Here is a 19855-nt window from a genome sequence, read left to right on the forward strand (position 1 = left end):
AAAACAATGACCCCTTGTCCTGCTTTCCCCACAAAAATTTAATCCATTTACATCTTTCATTTTGATAAATTTAAGTAACTGAATCATGTCCCCTCTGACTCTCCTTTGCTCCAGGCTGTACATGTTAAGCCTATTCAGTCTGGTATCATAATCTAAATCTGAGAGTCCCCTTACTAATTTAGTTACCCTTCTTTGAACCCTTTCCAATACAAAAATATCTTTCTTCAGATAAGGCGACCAAAACTGAACAGCATACTCCAAATGAGGTCTTACTAAACTCCTATATAAAGGCAGAAGAACTTTCTTAGATTTGTTTGAAATAGATCTATTGATGAACCCAAGCATTTTGTTGGCTTTGTTACTAGCAATACTGCACTGTTGACTAAACTTGAAGTCCTGACTTATAAAGACACCCAGATCCATAACATTTTCTGCCTGATTTATGACTGAACCCTGTAAACGATATCTCATACGCTTATTTCCATGACCTAAGTGTAGCACTTGACATTTCCCTACATTAACTGCCATACCCCATTTATCTGCCCACTTAGTAATATGATCTAAATCCTCTTGCAGCTGTTTTACTTGTTCTTCATTTTCGACAATCCCCATAACTTTTACATCGTCAGCAAAACAATTCATGCTTCCAGAAATATTTTCATTGATGTCATTCATAAATATAATAAACAAAAGAGGCCCTAAAACTGATCCCTGAGGAACCCCACTTAAAACATCACTCCAATTAGAATGATTTCCTCTCACAACTACTCTTTGCTTCCTACCAGTAAGCCAATTTCTAACCCAAAGTAAAGTTTTTCCTCCTATTCCAATGTCAGCTAACTTGCTGAGAAGAGCAACATGCGGTACCTTGTCAAAAGCTTTTTGAAAATCAATATAAACAACATCCACACATTTTTTGTTATCTAAAGCTGAGGTAACCTTGTCGTAGAAATGCAATAAATTAGTAGTACAGGATTTACCTTTCCTGAAACCATACTGCAAACTAGTCAACAGACTATTAGTCTCTAAGAACATCATGATCTTAATTTTGATCAAAGTTTCGAAAATCTTACAAATCACCGAAGTCAAACTTACAGGTCTATAATTCCCAGCAATACCTTTAGACCCCTTCTTGAAGAGTGGCGTTATGTTAGCCAGCTTCCAGTCCTCTGGCACCATCCCCGAGTTATAAGAAGCATTGAAAATATTCAAAATAACATCCACTAATTCCTCTGCACATTCAACTAAAATTTTTGGATAAATATTATCTGGTCCCGGAGCTTTAGTTGCTTTAATCTTTTTCAAATGAAATAAAACCTCCTCCCTGGAAAATACCAAATCCTCAAGCTGTATAATAGCTTGTGTCTTGTTAGTGTCAACTGTTGAGATACAGTTATCGTTAAACACACTGGAAAAAAAGTTATTTAGAACATTTGCAATATCCCTATCGTTTTGGATTAAATTTCCATACTCATCAACCAAAGGCCCAATTTGACTGTTTCGAGCTTTCCCGGAATTAGCGTAAGCAAAAAACCTCTTAGGGTTCCCATCAATGTCATCTGCCAGCCTTTGCTCCAATTCCCTTTTCTGAATCCGTACCAAATACTTAAAATTTCGCCTTGCCTTACCATACTGGAGCCTCTCCGCACTCTGACCAGTTTCTTTAAACTTACGAAAAGTGGCTTGCTTATAATTAAGAGCTTCTTTAGTCTCCCTGGAGAACCACATGGGCCAAATTTTGGTACTAACACCTTTTCTCCTAAATGGAACATAGTCCCCAACGGTTTTAGCAAGTTTATCCTTAAATTCCATCCACTGCTGATCTACTTCGCTACTTTCCAACCCTGATGAAAAAACCTCTTTCAAGCTCTGCCTAAGTGCAACAAAATCAGTGTTTCTGAAATTGGGCACAAACCTAAAATTATCATCTTTGCACACTTCAAATTTAACCCGGAACCTAATGCTGTTATGATCACTATCTCCAATATGCTCCCCTACACTCAACCCCTGAACAAAACTACCTATGTCACAAAAAACTAGATCCAAAATCGCCTCCTCTCGAGTTCCCTGAGTTACAACTTGATCTAAGAAACAGTCACCAATTACTTTTAAAAATTCCTCTTCTTTGCCATTACCAGGGTAAAAATTATTCCAATCAATACCCGGAAAATTGAAATCCCCCATTATGATAACGGATCCCTTACTGGACATGTCACTAATAATACGGTACATCTGTTCATCTTGTCCGTGGTTTGAATTAGGTGGCCTATAAATGTTTCCAAAGCGTAGCTTTTTGTCCTTACTGCTGATCAACTCCAGCCAAACCATATCAATATCAGTAGGCTTATCATTTATGACCAATTCATTGCAAATAAAATTGTCTCTAACATAAAATAAAATCCCACCACCTCTTTTACCTACTCTATCCTGTCTGAACAAATTATACCCAGCAATATGTAATAACTCTGCATCAGATTCGGTAGCCCATGTCTCTGTAATTCCAATAACATCCAACTTCTCATCCATAACTATGCTTTTCAATTCATCCATCTTGTTCCTAATACTGCGAGCATTGGTATAGAAAACTTTAAGCATGCCTAAGTTGCTTTTATTTAACACCCTGAAATTTCCTAAATTACAATTGTTAACATTACTACTCTTGTTCGTCACTTTATTTCCATTTCTAGCAATACCCAAAAAAATTTCATTCTCTCGATACCTGATGCTTGAACCATGCCCCCCATTCCAACTTAGTTTTTTGACTCCGAAGCCCTTAAAATTAATCCACTAACCATTTTGACCCCTGTAGAGCTCAGATGCAGGCCATCCCTAGCAATCCAATCCTGTTTACAATGACTCCATACATCAATGAACCTGATACTGCGCTTTTCGCAAATTGACTTCAGTAGCAAGTTCATACACCTCGCACGTTGATTTAGCCAGCTCCTATGCACTCCATACCTGGGAAGCAAACCAACCACTTGGACATTCGTCGAAAAGCTGGTTGCTTTATCCAACAGGGATTCCCATTCCCTAGAAAACTCCTCATTTTTACTGTGACCTACATCATTTGTTCCCACCCACAAAGTAACCATGTCCTCCTTATGCAATACTCCCTTCTTTTCCGCAACCATATTAACGTCTTTTACCCGAGCCCCTGGTAAACAACACCTAGCCACCTTACGCTTTACTCTCCCAACTGTGTTACCCACCTCCCTTACCATAGAGTCCCCCAAAATTACACCCTTAGTTTCCCAATCTAACTCCTCATTTGAAACTTCCCCCTGAATCTCTGGAACATTTATACCCTCTGCAACTGGCCTACACCCTAATGCTAACTGGGCTTCCAAAACTAGCATCTTAAGTCTTAAGTCTGAGAGTTCAGCACATTTAGTGCAAATATAATCCTCCTCAAAAACAGACTCATTTTCCTCCTTATACAGGCAGAACATATGACATAAATCACAAGAGATCCACCTGTCCCCCTTCCCACTCTTTACCTCTTTCATAATGCATATAACACCCATTTCTACTCAGTGAATATGTTCCAAAAGGCAAAACAGAAAGATAAAAATGCAAAAAACACAGAATAAATACTAAAAACAGCAGTAAATAAACAGAGTTGCTACACCCAATAAAGCACACAAGATCAAAAACCAGGAGATCACCACATGTTAGGCTTAGCTCCAAAAATGCAAAAACACTTCAAGAATACAATAACAGCAAAAATGAGCCCCCAAAACACAATAAAACTAAATTACATGATAAAGTGAAGTAAAAAAACCTAAAACTAGACAGTAATAATGAAAAATTATAGTAAAAAAACACTTATCAAATTAGCAGCAATAACACTCCCTGCATCACAGGCGCCCTCTAGTGGCCAAAAAAGTGTAGTTATTATATAATAATAACTACATTACTTCTATTCTTTCACTATTACTTGTTATTTTTGCAACAAATATTATATTGTTTGAAAACTTAGTTCAAAATAATTTCAATTACTTTTTAGTTCTATCATAAATACACATATGTTTCTATGAGTAATTTTAATAGTTTCTTAAAATTCTTATGCTAAGTGGTTTCTGGAAGTAAAGTATTTTTTTTCTTAATTTTCTATAATCTTTCCATTGTAGAAAAATTTAATGTACTGTTTTATAGGTTTTTCTTCCCCCCAAAAAATTGACTTGATATGTTTTTTTTAAACCATTTTATTGAAAAAGTAGCATATTTTTAAAATATATCTTTTGTTCAACAACTTTACACAACTTAAAACGTTTAAAATACTGCATTTTATACAAACATACAATGGAAGAAAACTATTATCATTAGTAACGTAAATCAGGGAAATTTGGTGAACTTAATCAGGGAAATCAGGGAAAAGTCAGGGAACTTTTTTTCACAGTTCCTGTTGCCACCCTGATATATATCCAATTTGTTTTAATTTAATAATAATCAATTTTTATTTTGAATGATTATTTTATTTTAAAATACAAGAATTTTATTCCTTAATGGAAGGTAATGTTGTTGCATTTTCTTTAAATACTGTTTATGTAAATTACCATATTTCTTTTATGGCCTTTTATCCATTACCTTTTATCAGGAGTGAAAGTTTTGCATCTTTTGATGGATTTTCGTCTTTTTAAAAATAATCAAAGCATACTAAGATGGAGCATGATAAAAAGTAATGAATAATCAGTGAATGAGTTAGTCTAAGAAATTGAGATAATTTTTTGATTTTTAAAATTTGTATTCTATAATAATTGATCACAGTTAAGAGAAAATTGATACTCATTACCAAATGATGAAACATAAATTCTTAAAATTATAACAAATCATTTCACTTTATTTCTTTCTTAAAAAATCATCGTAATTATTCAGTGTCTTTATACTAAAATAAATATATTAAAAAAAAGAAAAGAATGTTTATAAAAAGAAGAAAATATTAATAAAGTGCTGTCTTCAATCCTTTTACATACTTAAAAACTGTATTTAGGATACGCCCCCTTTTTATTTGAAAAATATTTGCCTTAATCATTTTTACAACTTGATCTTTAATCCATTACAGCAAATTTTCAGAAAAAAAAAAAACAACCTTGGCTAGTCTTTACATGAATGATAACTAAGAAAAAAAAATACCCATTTGGAATCCATGTAGAACTATTTTTGAAATATTTATTAGAATAAAATGCAAAAAGGAATGATAATAAATAAACATATATGACACAAAAATATTTGTCTACATCTTGAATCTTTTCACTAAATTCAACACTAACTCATTCATTTTTTAATCAGCATTCATCCTGTATCTAGAAATGTATTTTACACTAATTTGTAGGGGAACCATTGTTTTTGTTTGCAAAAATTTTGATTTGTAACCATCCTTTAAAGAGAAATTAAGCTTTTAAACCTTGTTTCCACCATAGAGTATGCATTTTCTCTGATATCTTGACTGTACTGTTTTTTTTTTAAAATTTTTTATTAATGTATTCTAGTTCCTGTTTCTAATAGTATTACTTGTTTATTTTCTCAGCGAAATACAATAGAACTAAGAAGAAAAAAACGCAGGTAATGCTCACTTTTTGGAAAATTAAATTTTTTAGGCTTACAAAGTTTTACTATCGTGCAATGTATAATATCTTCACTAGGTTTTGAGGGAAAAAGAGAATCTGACTGAAAATGAGGATGAACAAAAGATGGAACTTCCTAGGACATTTACATTAAAACAGCTAATACGTGTGCTACATATTAGTGCTCCTGCTGATAAAGTGATGTGTCTTCTTGGAAAGAAGTAAGTAAGAATTGAAACTTTTTGAAATAACTTAGTTGTCATGTTACTTTTGGGCTGTAACATCCCAACATTTTAAAAAAGGCATTAGGTTGGTGTATTAGAGAAGTCAATATCTCCCACCTGGTAACGTTATTTCTGACATTTTCAGGTTGGGTTTAGAAAAAGGCCATCCAACATTTTGTATCCAATGACTGTTATTTTCATGCTTCATTTGGAAAGTAAAATACATGTCTTTAAATGTTTTTTTCATGAAAACATGCATTTATGCAGGTTTGGGGAAAACTTGTTAAACCGCCACCCTCGACTTTCACCAACTTTCGGCACATTGCTAAGATTGGCGGTTTAGCGAAGTTTGTACTTAAAATTACATTTCCTACATTTTAGTAAAAAAATCATTTTTCTGGCTCAATTGGTTCGGGGTCTGTGTTGTGAAAATTACTAAAAACTGTTAAAAATCACATAAAACATAAAATAACTTTTTTAGGCAAGGATTTTTAGAAATTAATTATAGCCTATGTTACTTCCTGATCATGTAGCTTTCTATGGTGAAAAAATGGTTAAATGGTTCAATACAAAAATAAAAACAAACAAAAAAACTCTTTCCTCTTTATAATAGTAGTATAGATGGTAGTTTTTCATTTATACTATCCAGTTTAACTGAAAATCATTTCTTGTTGCATCAAACTGTGCTTTTTTTTCTTCTTCAAATGCCTTGTTTATGTCTGCTTCATGTGAAGGTGATTTCAGGGGTTTTTTTTTTAAATTTTAGGTATCCTAGCTGTTATCAAGATTTCCAATCTTCTGGATTGCCAGGTAATTGGGATTCAAGTAAGGCTGGTCAGAGAATGAAGCTTCCGGTTCCTGAGACTTGGGAAACTCAAATTTCTGCTTATGGAAACAACCCTGCTGTTTGGGAGTCATTAATAGGTATTCTTCAGTTTAAGTTGAAGAATTAAATTTGATGTGTTTTAGGGAAACAATTATAGTGACTACAATTAAAAACTAAAGCATAAATAAATAGCAAATAACAATAAGGAGCATGATTTCAATTTGGGATTGCTTTCAAAACCGAAACAGTCTGCATTTGAGTAAATAAGTCTTAAAGTGATCTCACTTTAACTGTTGATTTTCCATATTTGGATTTTGCTATTATAAAACCTGAGTTAAATTTTTGGTTTTTGGATTTGAATTTTGTGAAAAGTTAAATTCAGAACGAATGTGTACTTTCTGCAACTTATCATCAAGGTTTTGATTATTTCACATTATGCATCTGCTCTGCTTATGGCTTTCTTTCCCATCATCAGAATAATAGTTTTCTTCCATGTTCTCACACAATCTAGACCAAAACGCTTAATCATTTTCCAAATATGACTCATTTCCTTGTATTGAAGTTAAGATTTGGAGCTCTTCCACTTGCGTAATTTTGCTTGCATGTTTTTCTCAATATATGCATGGTGGATAATTTAAACAACTCATAATAACCATTGAAGCACATAAAACCACATTTTATTTCCATACCATTCATCTCAAATTATTTGTCATTGTCAGCACTTTTTTACAATCTATATGTAAAGCGACATCACTTTTTAGTTTTTCAAGACTTTTTTCTTTTACCTTTTTATAAAATGTTGCCATACTTGTTTCCAAGATTTCAGAGCATATGTTTTTCTTTCTACTTATGGATTAATTTCGAAAAAAATAATGGAAACTCAAAAAAGCTTTTTCTTTTTTTTTGTGCTGCAGTAATGTAGTTTGAATCATTTGCTTTAGGCCTATCTTCTGTCAGATTAAACCTTGTGCACAAAATAAATAAATAAATATATAAATAAATAAATAAAAATAAGAAAAATACGTAAAAGAACTTGAATCATTCAAGCAATAGTAAAAAAATTTAACTGTCTTGCTGAATTTCTTCTATGTGAAAATTTATATGCTTGTATCTTTGATACTTAAGCTAATTGTTTTTAAATCTTGCAAGATGGTTTTGACAATGGGTTTTATGTAAATAAGGTTGCTTTTAATGATGCAAAATTTTTACCAATGATTTTTCTTTCACTGATTTTCTTTCTGTGTTACATTGCAAGAATGAAAAATCTAATCCAACTTTTCATTTTACTTTTACTAGATTCTTCAAAACTTCCTTACATGGCAACTCTTCGTAATGTTAAGAATTTAATTTTGTCTGGAATATCACCTAAGCATCATGAGAAAGTTTTAAAATACTTGGGAAACAAAGTAAGGCACGAAAATTAATTTCTTTAAACATAAAGGATTTTAAATTTTGTATTTTTGTTTGTACATTTTTGAAAGAAAAAATGTTATTTGCATTGAAGTATACTAAAGCTAGTTCTGTTTCTCTTAGATAATGGTTTTAATTAAAAAAAATACTAACATTTCTGCTTTTATATGATACTTTGAAACACTATTATTCCACCAGTAATTCTATCCATAAATGCAATCCAAATGATGATATATGATGAGCAATATTTTGTTCTTGCAAAAGAGACTTATCTAGATAGAACATGAGGAAATTTCTATAAAAATTTAATCGTAGTTTTCAAAAATCCTTATTTGGTCTTCTCCAACATGCCAGAAAAAAGGTCAGAAAAATATTCTTGACTTAAAAAATTTGAGCTCTGTGTATTATCTTATTAATATCAATAAATAGTTAAATTTCATTTAAATATTGATAATGACCTTATTTTGCATTTATCTTTCCTAAAATGTTGCTTTAACTATGAAACTTGTTCCATGACTTTAGGATAATTATTATTTATGCAGAAAGGGAGCAGATAACAATGGGGAACTATTCAAAAACTAAATTGACTTGTTATTCACAAATTGCTATTATTGATTACTTAAGTCTTCTAGATTGATTTTCATTTCATGAAGGCATTAAACTCAAACAGACATTAAAATAATTCAGTTGTTTAAAATACTCATCATTGTACATCAAACTTAATTAATATTTCTTTTCTAGAATGCTGTACTAAAAAGTAGACAGTTTCCAACCCAATATTATGAAGCATATAAAAGTTTGGTAGTGCTTGAAGATATGTTAAAGAAAAATGAAGCAAATGAACTTCCAGAAAAGCCTGAGAAATCTGTTCCATTTTGGCTACAAAAGCAAAAAGAAAAAATGCTTTCAAAGTATAATGCTAAGTTACATTTTTAGCTAGTTCTTAATTTTTACCATGCAATTAATTGATTAAAATTTGTTAATCACAAGTGCAAGGGGGCAATCACTACTTCTTAATGTAACCAAAGATGGAATAAATTTGCATTTTGGATACTTCAATTTAAAAGAAATTACCATACGTTCAGACTCAATACTTCTGTTATTAAGTTACATTTTTTCTTATAACACAAATTACATTATAAGTTACATTTTCAGCTAGTTTGTACTTTTTGCTATTCAATTAATTGATTGAAATTTGTTAATTACAAGTGCAAGGGGACAATCTTTCCTTCTTAACATAACCAAATATGGAATAAATTTGCATTTTAGATACTTCAATTTCAGAAAATTACCTTACCTTCAGACTCTGTATTTGTGCCTTAATATCACATTTATGACTCCCTCTTTTGGTTTATATGTACTATATTTTAATAATGATCTCTTCTCCAAAACCTGAAGCTGGGTCCTCCTTTTGTTGAGTGGAGTATAAAGATGTAGAACTCATAGATTAGATAATTTTAAAAGTGAGAAATTATTTAAATTCTTTTGGTAAATCAGAAAAAAAAATCAATATAAAAATAAATAAATAAGCAAAATACAGATATGCAAAACCCATCATGGTTGATAGTTTTCTATGCTTGTTTAGAAACTATATATTGTATTATAGTGATATGAAACTAGCAAACATGGACTGATTTGTTTCACTTACAAGGGGAAAGAAGTTTTTTAGACAGAGTGTCCTTATAACTAACATTTGTTTCACATTTTGTGGCTAAACTACCTTAACATTTGCTATATTGTACGTGGCAAAGTTTGCCTAGTAATTCTTTCGATACACAGCACCTTGAGAGATGCTGTGTTCCTTGAAAACATCTGTGGATGGTTGCCCCATATTTAGATTTTCATTAGGGAAAAGCAACTAATACTCCTATTTGACAGTTATAAATGAGTGTAATGCAACATGTAACAGTAACCATCTTCTTACTTAAACCACCTTGCATTGGTGCTGTTACAAGATTTTCCCCCATGGGTTTCTTTCAATTTCTTCTCATTGTTTGGTAATTAGATTTAATGAAGAGAAAATCACACCTTTGTATATGGTAAAATTGAAGTTTGTTTATTTGTGGCTCAAATCAAGGAAGAACAGTAAGGCCTACACTAATGAATTTATAAATAGATGTAGTTTTTGTCAAAGTTGTATACCGTGAAGCTAAAATGTTTATGTATTAATTTCAAAAACATATTTAATGTTTTTTGTGATTTGATGAACTTTCTACCACCCGAAACTAACTGTATAAAGGATATTTTTTGATCAGATATTCACAGCCCTCCTAGTACCCATAAAAGAACAAGTGAACCCAATACCAGCAAGGAAGTTTTCCCGTAAAGATTTTTGAAGCTGTGAAGTATATTAAAAATACTGTTTTATCTAGATGATATTGCCTGACTTAAAGAAGAAGGGATTCAGTGGTTCTCTCCTGAAATTTTTTTGTAACTAATGAAATATTCTAAGAAAAATGAGGGGCAGGTTTTTTTTTTTTTTTTGGAGATAAGTGTATTAAAAGTAGTAATATTGAAATGAGAAAGATATTGGTTTATGATCTTAAATACACAATTTTCTTAATTGTATAAAAGTTTCGTTTTAGCGTTTGCAGTTTTCACTAAGAGCTTGTTTTTACAATTTTCATTTTTGTTGATATATGCTCTCATTTAAAATAATTATCAATATAACCTATCCTCTGTTCAATACAAAGAATGACAACAGACTAGAGAAGAAAATAGTCGGGGGAAAAAAATCTCATAAAATTTCGGGGGGAAAACAGAAAAGAACCGTTTTTTTCGAAAGGGGTTTATTTCCACTCTGGAAAAATTGAAAATTGAATTTTTTGAAATTTTCAGGAAGTTTTAATTGAAAATTTCAGCAAAAAGTGATAAAAATAGAAATTTCTCATACTTAAATTCTGATGTCATTTCCTTCTTCCCCCACTCGCTGTTTGTATGTTAAAATATTGTCTTAATTTTGATAATGCAAGTTGTTGTATGATAATATAATTTTCATGTAGATCAAAAACATTAAATACTTTTTGCAAAAAAAAAAAAAAGAATTTTTTTCACAAAATTATCTCAATAATATCAATTAGGCAGGGCTTCCCAAACTGTAGTCCGTGGACCCCTTGGGTGTCCGCCAACCTTTAGTAGGGGTTCCACAGTAAATTTGGAGAAAGCAAATGTTAAATGATATAGAGAATATAATAGAATAATGAAAAAAAAAAAAAGTTGAATGATATAGATTTGTAAACCAGAATTTTCCCTTTTGAAATAATATAGTTGGGTTTTGAGCAATACTTCCCAAAACCTCGAGATAAAATGCTTCAACATCGTGCATAAAGGTGATCTCAACACCGTTTTCTGCTTTGACAGAACCATGTAGTCTGGCGCCATGTGAGTATGATTGTTTTGATAATCATTACTTCAGACTGCACCTTGAAATCGATCCTCTTGGATACTTACCACACTTTTGGCTTTGTCTGGAAAACAAAAAATACCATTCATGCAGACATCAATTAGAGTGCCGCACTAAGACCCCTCAAAAAGCGAGACCCCAAAAAGTGAAAAATACCCCTCAAAACACCCCCTAAAAATTTCAATGGCAAAGTGTGCGCGTCACCCTAAGGGGGGAATCCTTTCATCAATTCACTAAAACTGAATACTGAAGCTATCTAGATGCTGAACCGGATATTTGACAAAAATTTAACCCATAATATAAAAACTGGGCCAACTAAACATGGGCATAGCCATCGATTTCAGTTAGGAAGGGGCAAGCTTACACGCACCAAAAGATAGTGCTTTTAATTTGTCCCCCCCTAGTATAGACTTCAGAAATTACTTGGAAATATAGTCCTCCTCTTCCCCTAAAAAAAACTTTTTTGATATTTATGGTCAGATGATCGTATAAAAAGGGTTATGGGGCTCCCCCCCACCAGAAATTTTTCGAAATTGAAGTCACTAACTTGCAATTTTAAATTATCTTTAGTGACATTTGGAGGGAGAGTAGGAGTCAGATGTTCTCTTTTAGGGAAGGAAAATTACCCCTCCCTGCCCCTTCTGTTAGATCACCCTTCTTACAGTAGAGTGACCTTGCACGAAGTGATTTCCACCTCTTTAGACCTTTAGAGAAACACTTTGGGGGGGGGGGGGGGTCAGCATTTCAGAACCAATGCTGCTGTTCAGCAAGCCCTCTTGATGTGGTTTTCTATTCTTGACGATGATTTCTTCCAAACAGGTTTCAATAGTTTGGTGTACCGCTGGAACAAATGTCTCGATAAGTATGGTGACTCTGTCAAAAAGTAATCAGTACCTTTGCCTTCTTACAATACTTTTTTGTAATTCCTGAATAAATTTTTATGCTTTAAGGGCTTGTTACCTTACTTTTTGATACCCTTTTGGGTTAGGATACCACCAGTTAGAATGTGTTTTCAGAGAGATCTTTGTTGATACTTGTGCTCTGTAGCAAATGTTGAACAAGTGCAATAGATATTTTGATTCAGAACCAAAATTTTAAGTCTATATAATTAAGACTGAACAATAATCAGTAAAATGTAGATCGTATCCGTAATAAAATATTGCATAAAAGTTGGCAAGTATCCAGGTGGTCAGTCTACCCAAACTTATTATTCAGTAGAATGAGACATACATTTTAAGCCATATTAAGCTATAAGCGAGGAAAAATTTCATTCTGTAAATAGTAGAAGAAATACACAGCTCTGTCTGTGCCATAAGCCTACTTTTACAGATGGTGAATTATTCATGTATATTCAAGGACAAAACAATGATTTGTTAAATGATATTTTTTTTTTTCAGAATTCAAAATGCATCACTAAAACTCTTGCAAAACTACAAGAAAACTATCAGTGCTGCTGTAGAAATATCAGCCTTACATAATTTGCAGCCAATTCCAGGAAAAACATTAGTCATATGTGAAATATCGAATTCTATGATTAAAAATTTGAGAGGTAAAAGACAAAAGGTAAAACCTTCTTATCTCAACGTTACTTCCTAACCTATTCTATTCTGATATTAATGGAATGTTACCGTAATTTTAATTTTGTTTCTCTTTGGGAGTAGATCATCTAAAATATGTGTTCAAAATTTGCTTACATTCATACTTTATGAAAGTAGGAAATAAAATTACTACACATTTTCCTTGTATTGACTAAGTATCACAACTCAAATTGTTGTGTACTTTGATTGCTTTCAGTTAAAAAATTTACAGGTTTTAAGCTTCGTCCATAATAATATCAACATTAATGTTTTTTTTATTATTCTTATTGAATTTGATGAGCTTTTTGTTCAGTTCGTCGCCAAAAACTATTATGTATTTTATGTAGAATAATTGGACGACAAGGCATTATTTAGAAACACAATAACTATTTTATTTACAAGTCAAAACATCTCTTGCCATTCCAGAACACACCACTGTCAAATCGAACCATTTCGAGCTCGAGTTGAGTTGAGTTGCAACACAACATTGAAAACAATTATTACGAAAATAAAATACATGGAGCAATAAAATATACACAACATAAATATAAGCCTCTTATTTTTGTAAGAATGGGAATAGGTTTAGCTTTAATATAAAATGAGTAAAACGTGTATTTTGCTTTTTTTTTAAAAACTTGTTTTACAGTGGGTGGCTAAATTATTCAAGACACTACTCAAATTCTTGTATTTTCAAGTTTACACTCATTTTTTAAAGAAATAAACCTGAACCACATTTTTCTTAACTCTACATAGCAACTTGTATCATTATTATTGTTTTTCAGAAGTGGCAACAATACCAGACTGCATCAGTTTACAAACATTTGAGGTTATTTCAGTTTTAGTCTCTGGTGAGAAAAAAGACTGCTGTTGCCATGAGATTATATAAAGTATTCTAGAATTATTTCTTCGAAAGTTTTTCCGTCTGCTATAGTTAATACATAAGTAACACTTATTAATAAAGCAATGTTGCTACATTTTGAGATTAAATTTCAATACTTGATTTATATTAATGTTTGATATTGTCAAAACTTTTTTTTTTAAAGAATGGACAAGGCTTCAGATGCGTCCCCTAGAAAATATAGGGAAATAAAAGCATTAATACTTCCCTCCCTACATTTCTAGAAAGCTATTGCAAATTTAACAGGTGTTTCTAAGTCAGTAGCTGCATGAATCAAAAGCTTAAAATTGACCCAAACAAGTCACTGAAAGCAGATCGCGTAGGCAAATGTAACAAAAACATATCACTGCTCCTTGTACGGACTGTAGAATCAGGGATATATGCTTTTTCGGATATTTAACATTCTCTAAAAGATATTCTTGATAGAATAGCTCCCCCAGGTAGAGTTGCATGCCACCTGGGGGGGGGGGGCACTGTTGAAAGGAAATTTTTTGACCAAGAAGCTAAAAGTAGATTTGTCGGAGAAGCATGCCTATCGAAATAATAACATTATTTGTTAATAGCACTACTTACAAATAGCTCTTACGTGATTCAAACCTCAACAGTCATTTTTTTGGTTGTTTTTCCCACTTTATAAGCTTTTTCTCAGCCTTGGTGTGGCGTGCGTTTTTTTACTCTTCTACCAACTGGCTCCGGACAGTCCTGGTGGAAACTTCAATACCCTGTTCATTCATAAGTAAGACAGGCTACACTCCTTTTGCGATTTTTGAGTTAAATATTACTATCTGTGGCCGGTACGAGTATTGATGATGTGTTTTCTGTCACGTTTTCCTAAGTGATCCACTTCCAAAGGCATATTTTGGGCAATTTTAATTTTGATATATCCAACTATTGTCCTAAAAACACCTATTATACTTGAAATAACTCTCTGGCTATGTGTGGAGGGAAGTAGCAATGCTTGTATTTCCCTACACTTTCTAGGAGACATGTTTGAAGCCTTGTCCATTCTCAAAAAAAAAAAAAAAAAGTATTGACTATTAATTAACAATATAAATCAAACATTCAAATTTAATAGCAAACTGTAGTAACATTGCTTTATTAATAAGTGTTAATTACATATTAACTATAGCAGACACCAAAACTTTCGAAGAAATAATTCTAGAACCCAGTAAGCAAAATATCTTTCCTCCCTATTGCCTAAAGGTTGACCTGTCAGGAAAAATCATCTTGCCTCAATTCTGCCTCAGTATTTTTATGTTACTCCATTTATGCTGTCAGCAGGCTGCCACAATATTGACTGACAAGGTGTATGCAGCGTAATATCAGGAAAATATCAAGATGACAGCATGAATCCAGTCTCTAGGCAAGATGACCTTGCTTTTGTAATCCTGCATACATATTGATATGACAGGAAAATATCAAGATGTTGTCATGACATCATGAATCCAGTCTCTAGGCAAGATGACTTTGCTTTTTTAATCTTACATACATATTTTCATGACAGGAAAATAACAAGCTATCTTGTCATGGCATCACATCACACTTGTCATGACAGTATGAAATCAGCATGTAGGCAAGATGTTTTATCTATTTATTTGCTTGTATTATTTTCACTTCAAAATCAAGAATTAAATTTCATTCTTTAATTATTTCTGTTACTCTTTAAGACTAATTAATTTTCTAGCTAAAGAATATTTTCTTAAAGCTGACATCTGATCAGAAATTCATATAAAGATATTTTATTAATAGTACTCGCAATTTAATTTAAAAAATGAAAATTTCTTCGTTTTGCGTAATACTTATATTAAAATTCATGCTTCTAATAGTATTTTAAAGACATAAAATGCCTAATTAGGAATAATTGAGGAAGTTTTTATAGCACATTAAAGAGTAAAGATAGCAATAAATAAATAAATAAAATAAAGTATTTCTGAGTGGATGTCAGCATTGAAAATATCCCCTGTACAAAGCTTATGAATTTCACTCAAAGAATAACATAAATAATCATTGAATAAAATTAATCTTACTCATGAGATTAAAGTGATAATACGAAATTCTGGGCTGCATGTCCGTTGTTTCAAATTCTAGGGACAAAAAGCCTTTTTTTCGGCCATTTTTATCATTGATCGCACATTGTCTGCAATATGGCTTGTCTAGTACTATATTAATAAACAAATGCAGTTATCAGTCATTCATAAATTATTCGTAAAACAAAAGTATTTCAAACTAATAACTAAGCAACCAACTATATTAGTGAAGCCTGAAAATTGCATCGCCACGTGCAGCGTGAGGAGAACTGGACCGACTGTATCGAAGGTCGAAGGAGGAAGATAACAAGCCAGCAATAGGTGGGACGCTGGGTATAATGAACTCTGCGCATACGCAACTATCAACAAAGGTCAACCTGTTCTATTGTGTACTAATTACCCTGAGGGTGACAACATGAAATCAGCACCACCTTGACGCCAACAGCATGAAATCAATACCATCTTGATGGCGTCAGCATAGATGCAATGCTGATAATGTAAGGAATAATCAATATTGATAGTTTAAGATGAATGCAATGTTGCATACATGTTGTTATTGCAATGTTGCTTTTTAATCTTTATGCAACCTTTATGCAGTATGAAACATGCCAATATTGACACCATCAGTATAATATCATGATCTGTCAAGGTTGATGCAAGAAATTTTGCTGATAGGGAATACTTAATATAACCTCACAGCAAGAGCAGTTATCTCTCCTTAGATACTATAACTGGAATAACCTCAAATATTTGTACAATGACGCAGACTGGTTGTGTTGCTACTTCTAAAAAACAATAATAATGATACCAGCAGCAATTCAGAATTAAAAAAAATTGTGGTTTGTAGTTTATATCTTCAAAAAGTGAGCCTAAACTTGAAAATTCGTAACTCCAGAGCTTGAATACGCTACCTTACGGTGATTAACAATACTAAAGAAAAAGGTAAAACATTCCATTCCACGTGTTTTCTTTGGGGTGAACTACAGGCTTCAGACAGTTAGTGGTGTAACGTAATTTCAGAAGAATGGAAAAGAAAGCTTCCCACAAACACGATGTGTCATTCATGATTACTGTCATTCACTAAGCATCAAAGCAAGTTATAAGTTACAGCATGCGTGTGTTTTACCTTTTTCATCCGCCATTAGACAGTGGCTGCAGCGCCCCCTTTAGTTTATTGGAGTTGTGAATAAGAGAATTTGAGAAGTGTCCCTAATAATTTGGCCACGCACTGCATTTATTATTATTTTTTGAAGTTAAATATAAACAATATATTCAGAATCTTTATTTTCCTTTCTTTTTTTTTTTTTGGTATAAGTTTCCCTCTGATATTGGTTTTGTTAAATATTTTGACTGTTCTAGAATTAAAACCTTAGAAATACATATTTTTTTACATGCTTTGTATGTTTTTTTTAGTTGCAAGAGACGTGTTTACTCACTGGTTTGATGTGCTTAAGGGCATGTGAAGATTGCAAAATGACCATTCTGCTTAACTTTGAAAAGCAGGAAAGCATTGTTTTAAATGAATGTGATCAGTTTCTGGAAGTTGTTATGAATGTGTGTGAGAAATTCAAAGTAAGTGCAATTTTTTTTTTGACAAAATAAATAAATATTGTAATGGGCTCAAATACTACTGAATGAAATATTTTGCATTTGAGATGTTTTCCCCTCTTGTGTTTCCTTTCTCTCATTTTTATCCATACTGGAACATATGTTTAGAGATGTGCCATGTGCCCGGTTTTGAAAATTATTATTATTTTGAATCTACACTATATTAAAATCTATGTGTCTGTCAATCTGAAACTTCAATTCAAGAACCATTGGGAGTTGAGAGTTGAACAAGGTACCAAAAAACTCAAAATTCAATGAGTAACCCATTTTGCCCAGTCGCATCTTTGTATGACTTTAATTCGCAGTTTATTCATTAAACATCAATCAGCATTCTTTTGTTCTCAACAAACTTTCAGGTTATTCCATTACCAAAGATGAGACCAAGAAAAATGGGTCTGTGGTAAGTTGTAATGCTTTTAACTTTTCACTCCAGGGTCCCTGTACCTACCACAATTTGTGGTTTAACCAGTTAGATGGAAAGCTGAAGACAGCTATGATTTTTTGATCCACACCATTAACCGAGCAATCCCTGGTCCAACACCCCCAGAGGTACCAGGATTTTGTGACCATGAGCATATTTAATGTCCCCCAGTCACCATTAATGAAGACAGTGGATCTCCGTCCGGCTAGGATAGAACCCGGAACTCTCCAATCACGAGTCCAATGCCCTCCAGTCACAAGTCCGATGCCATACCCATCAGGCCATCGTGGCCTTAAGTTGTACAGTGCGGTGCAAAAGTTTCAGCACAACCAAAATCTGTTGATAAAAAGAAAAGTACACTCCAAAAAGCTTTGAAATTTTTACTGTATTTAAACACTCAGCGTACAAATTCACGTTTCAAATTTCGAAACAATTCATAGAAATTAAAATAAGATTTCATAAAAAAAATCAAAATTTTGCTGTCACAAAAGGTGAGTCACAAAAATGAAATATTTACATTTATTAAAGGATAAATGTCTTTTAGTAGTCTATGGTGTCACTATTGTTCCTGATGAACTCGAATTTGCAATTTTAAATTGTTAGCACAAGACATTGGAATGTTTTGGGTGTAAGACTGTACCAGGCTTCCTCGATTGTTGATTTTAGCTCTTGTACAGAGCAATACTACATCCCATTCTCGTATACGTCACGTGAGAGAAGTTTCCAGATGTTTTTTATGAGATTGAGATCTGTGGATTGAGTGCTGGCCAGTTCATTACACTAATATTTTGAGACACAAGTCATTCTTTTGCACTGTGGGAAGTGTATTGAATTGTTGTCTTGCTGGAAAATCCAATTAGAACCCAATAGGACTTCACGAAACGCCAACAAATGCTGGCTTAGAGTATTTTGATATGCTTCTTAAGTTTATCTGCCCTTTAAAAAGCTAAGGGAAGTTCGTCCATTGAAGCAAAAGCGCCCCATACCACTAGCAAGCCACCACCTTGTTGCCTACTGAATATGCACTTTTGATCTTCCTTCAAGTTACGCCAATAGTGTGAGAATTCATCTGGACCATCTAAATTCCATTTTTTTTCATCTGAAAATATAGCACTTATCCATTTGACACTATAATGCATGGGGTGTTTTTCCCACTGCAGTCTTGCTTGTTTATGACACTGTTTCAGAAAAGGTTTGTAAGCTAACCTTTTTTTTGATAAATCTTGATTCATTTATTTGTGTGCGTGTGGTATACGTGATATTTTTTTCAAAGTCAAGTTTTTATCTGATTAAGAGACAAATTTCCAGTTAGAGCCATTCTTTTAATTATTCTATCCTCACGAAAGGTAGTTTTTCTCTCCTTCCTGAGCGATACACAGGATTGAATTGTTTTCCACGTTCCAGAATGTAATATATACCTCGTTTATAGCAATTTGTCATTTCTGAAATTTCCGTAAGGATTTAACTTCAGCTTTCAGCTTCCAGAGTTTCGAAATTTCTTTCAGACAATAACTGCAGAGACTTCGGCATCCCGATAACACGTTAAACCATTGCTACACTTTATAATTTGTTGCAAAGAATGCACTGGTCCTTCACGCATCACGTTTCAAGAGATCTTTGCATTAAATCTGATTTGTGCATAAACTTTTGGGACAGCCAAAAAATGTGGTTTGTGCTTTCTGTGATTTTTTTTTATGGTTACATTTTTCAAAATTTCAGACACATATTTAAGATTTTACTAGTCATCAACAGTAGAAATTTGAAAGCATTCGGTTGAATAGTTTTTTTTTAAATTCAAAAATTTGCAATGTGCTTAAATGATGTGTGATAGTACATTCCCAAACTACATCAAAACCATTTGAAAATCATGTCAAAAAGAGTGACTAATTTGTTT

At 32.6% G+C, this 19855-nt stretch overlaps 1 protein-coding gene across 1 annotated transcript in view; it reads left to right on the top strand.

Annotated features, from left to right (window-relative positions):
• LOC129231813 (telomerase protein component 1-like) overlaps nt 1–19855 on the top strand; it is a 210155-nt gene that overhangs the window by 37887 nt on the left and 152413 nt on the right. Inside the window, exons 10-16 of the mRNA XM_054866192.1 lie at nt 5531–5565; nt 5646–5788; nt 6558–6715; nt 7914–8023; nt 8769–8938; nt 12828–12993; nt 17346–17504. Of these exons, the coding sequence (XP_054722167.1) occupies nt 5531–5565; nt 5646–5788; nt 6558–6715; nt 7914–8023; nt 8769–8938; nt 12828–12993; nt 17346–17504 (941 nt within the window). The remainder of the gene's footprint in view (nt 1–5530; nt 5566–5645; nt 5789–6557; nt 6716–7913; nt 8024–8768; nt 8939–12827; nt 12994–17345; nt 17505–19855) is intronic.

Source organism: Uloborus diversus, chromosome 10 (genome assembly GCF_026930045.1).
Source record: "Uloborus diversus isolate 005 chromosome 10, Udiv.v.3.1, whole genome shotgun sequence".
Classification (NCBI taxonomy): Eukaryota; Metazoa; Arthropoda; class Arachnida; order Araneae; family Uloboridae; genus Uloborus; species Uloborus diversus.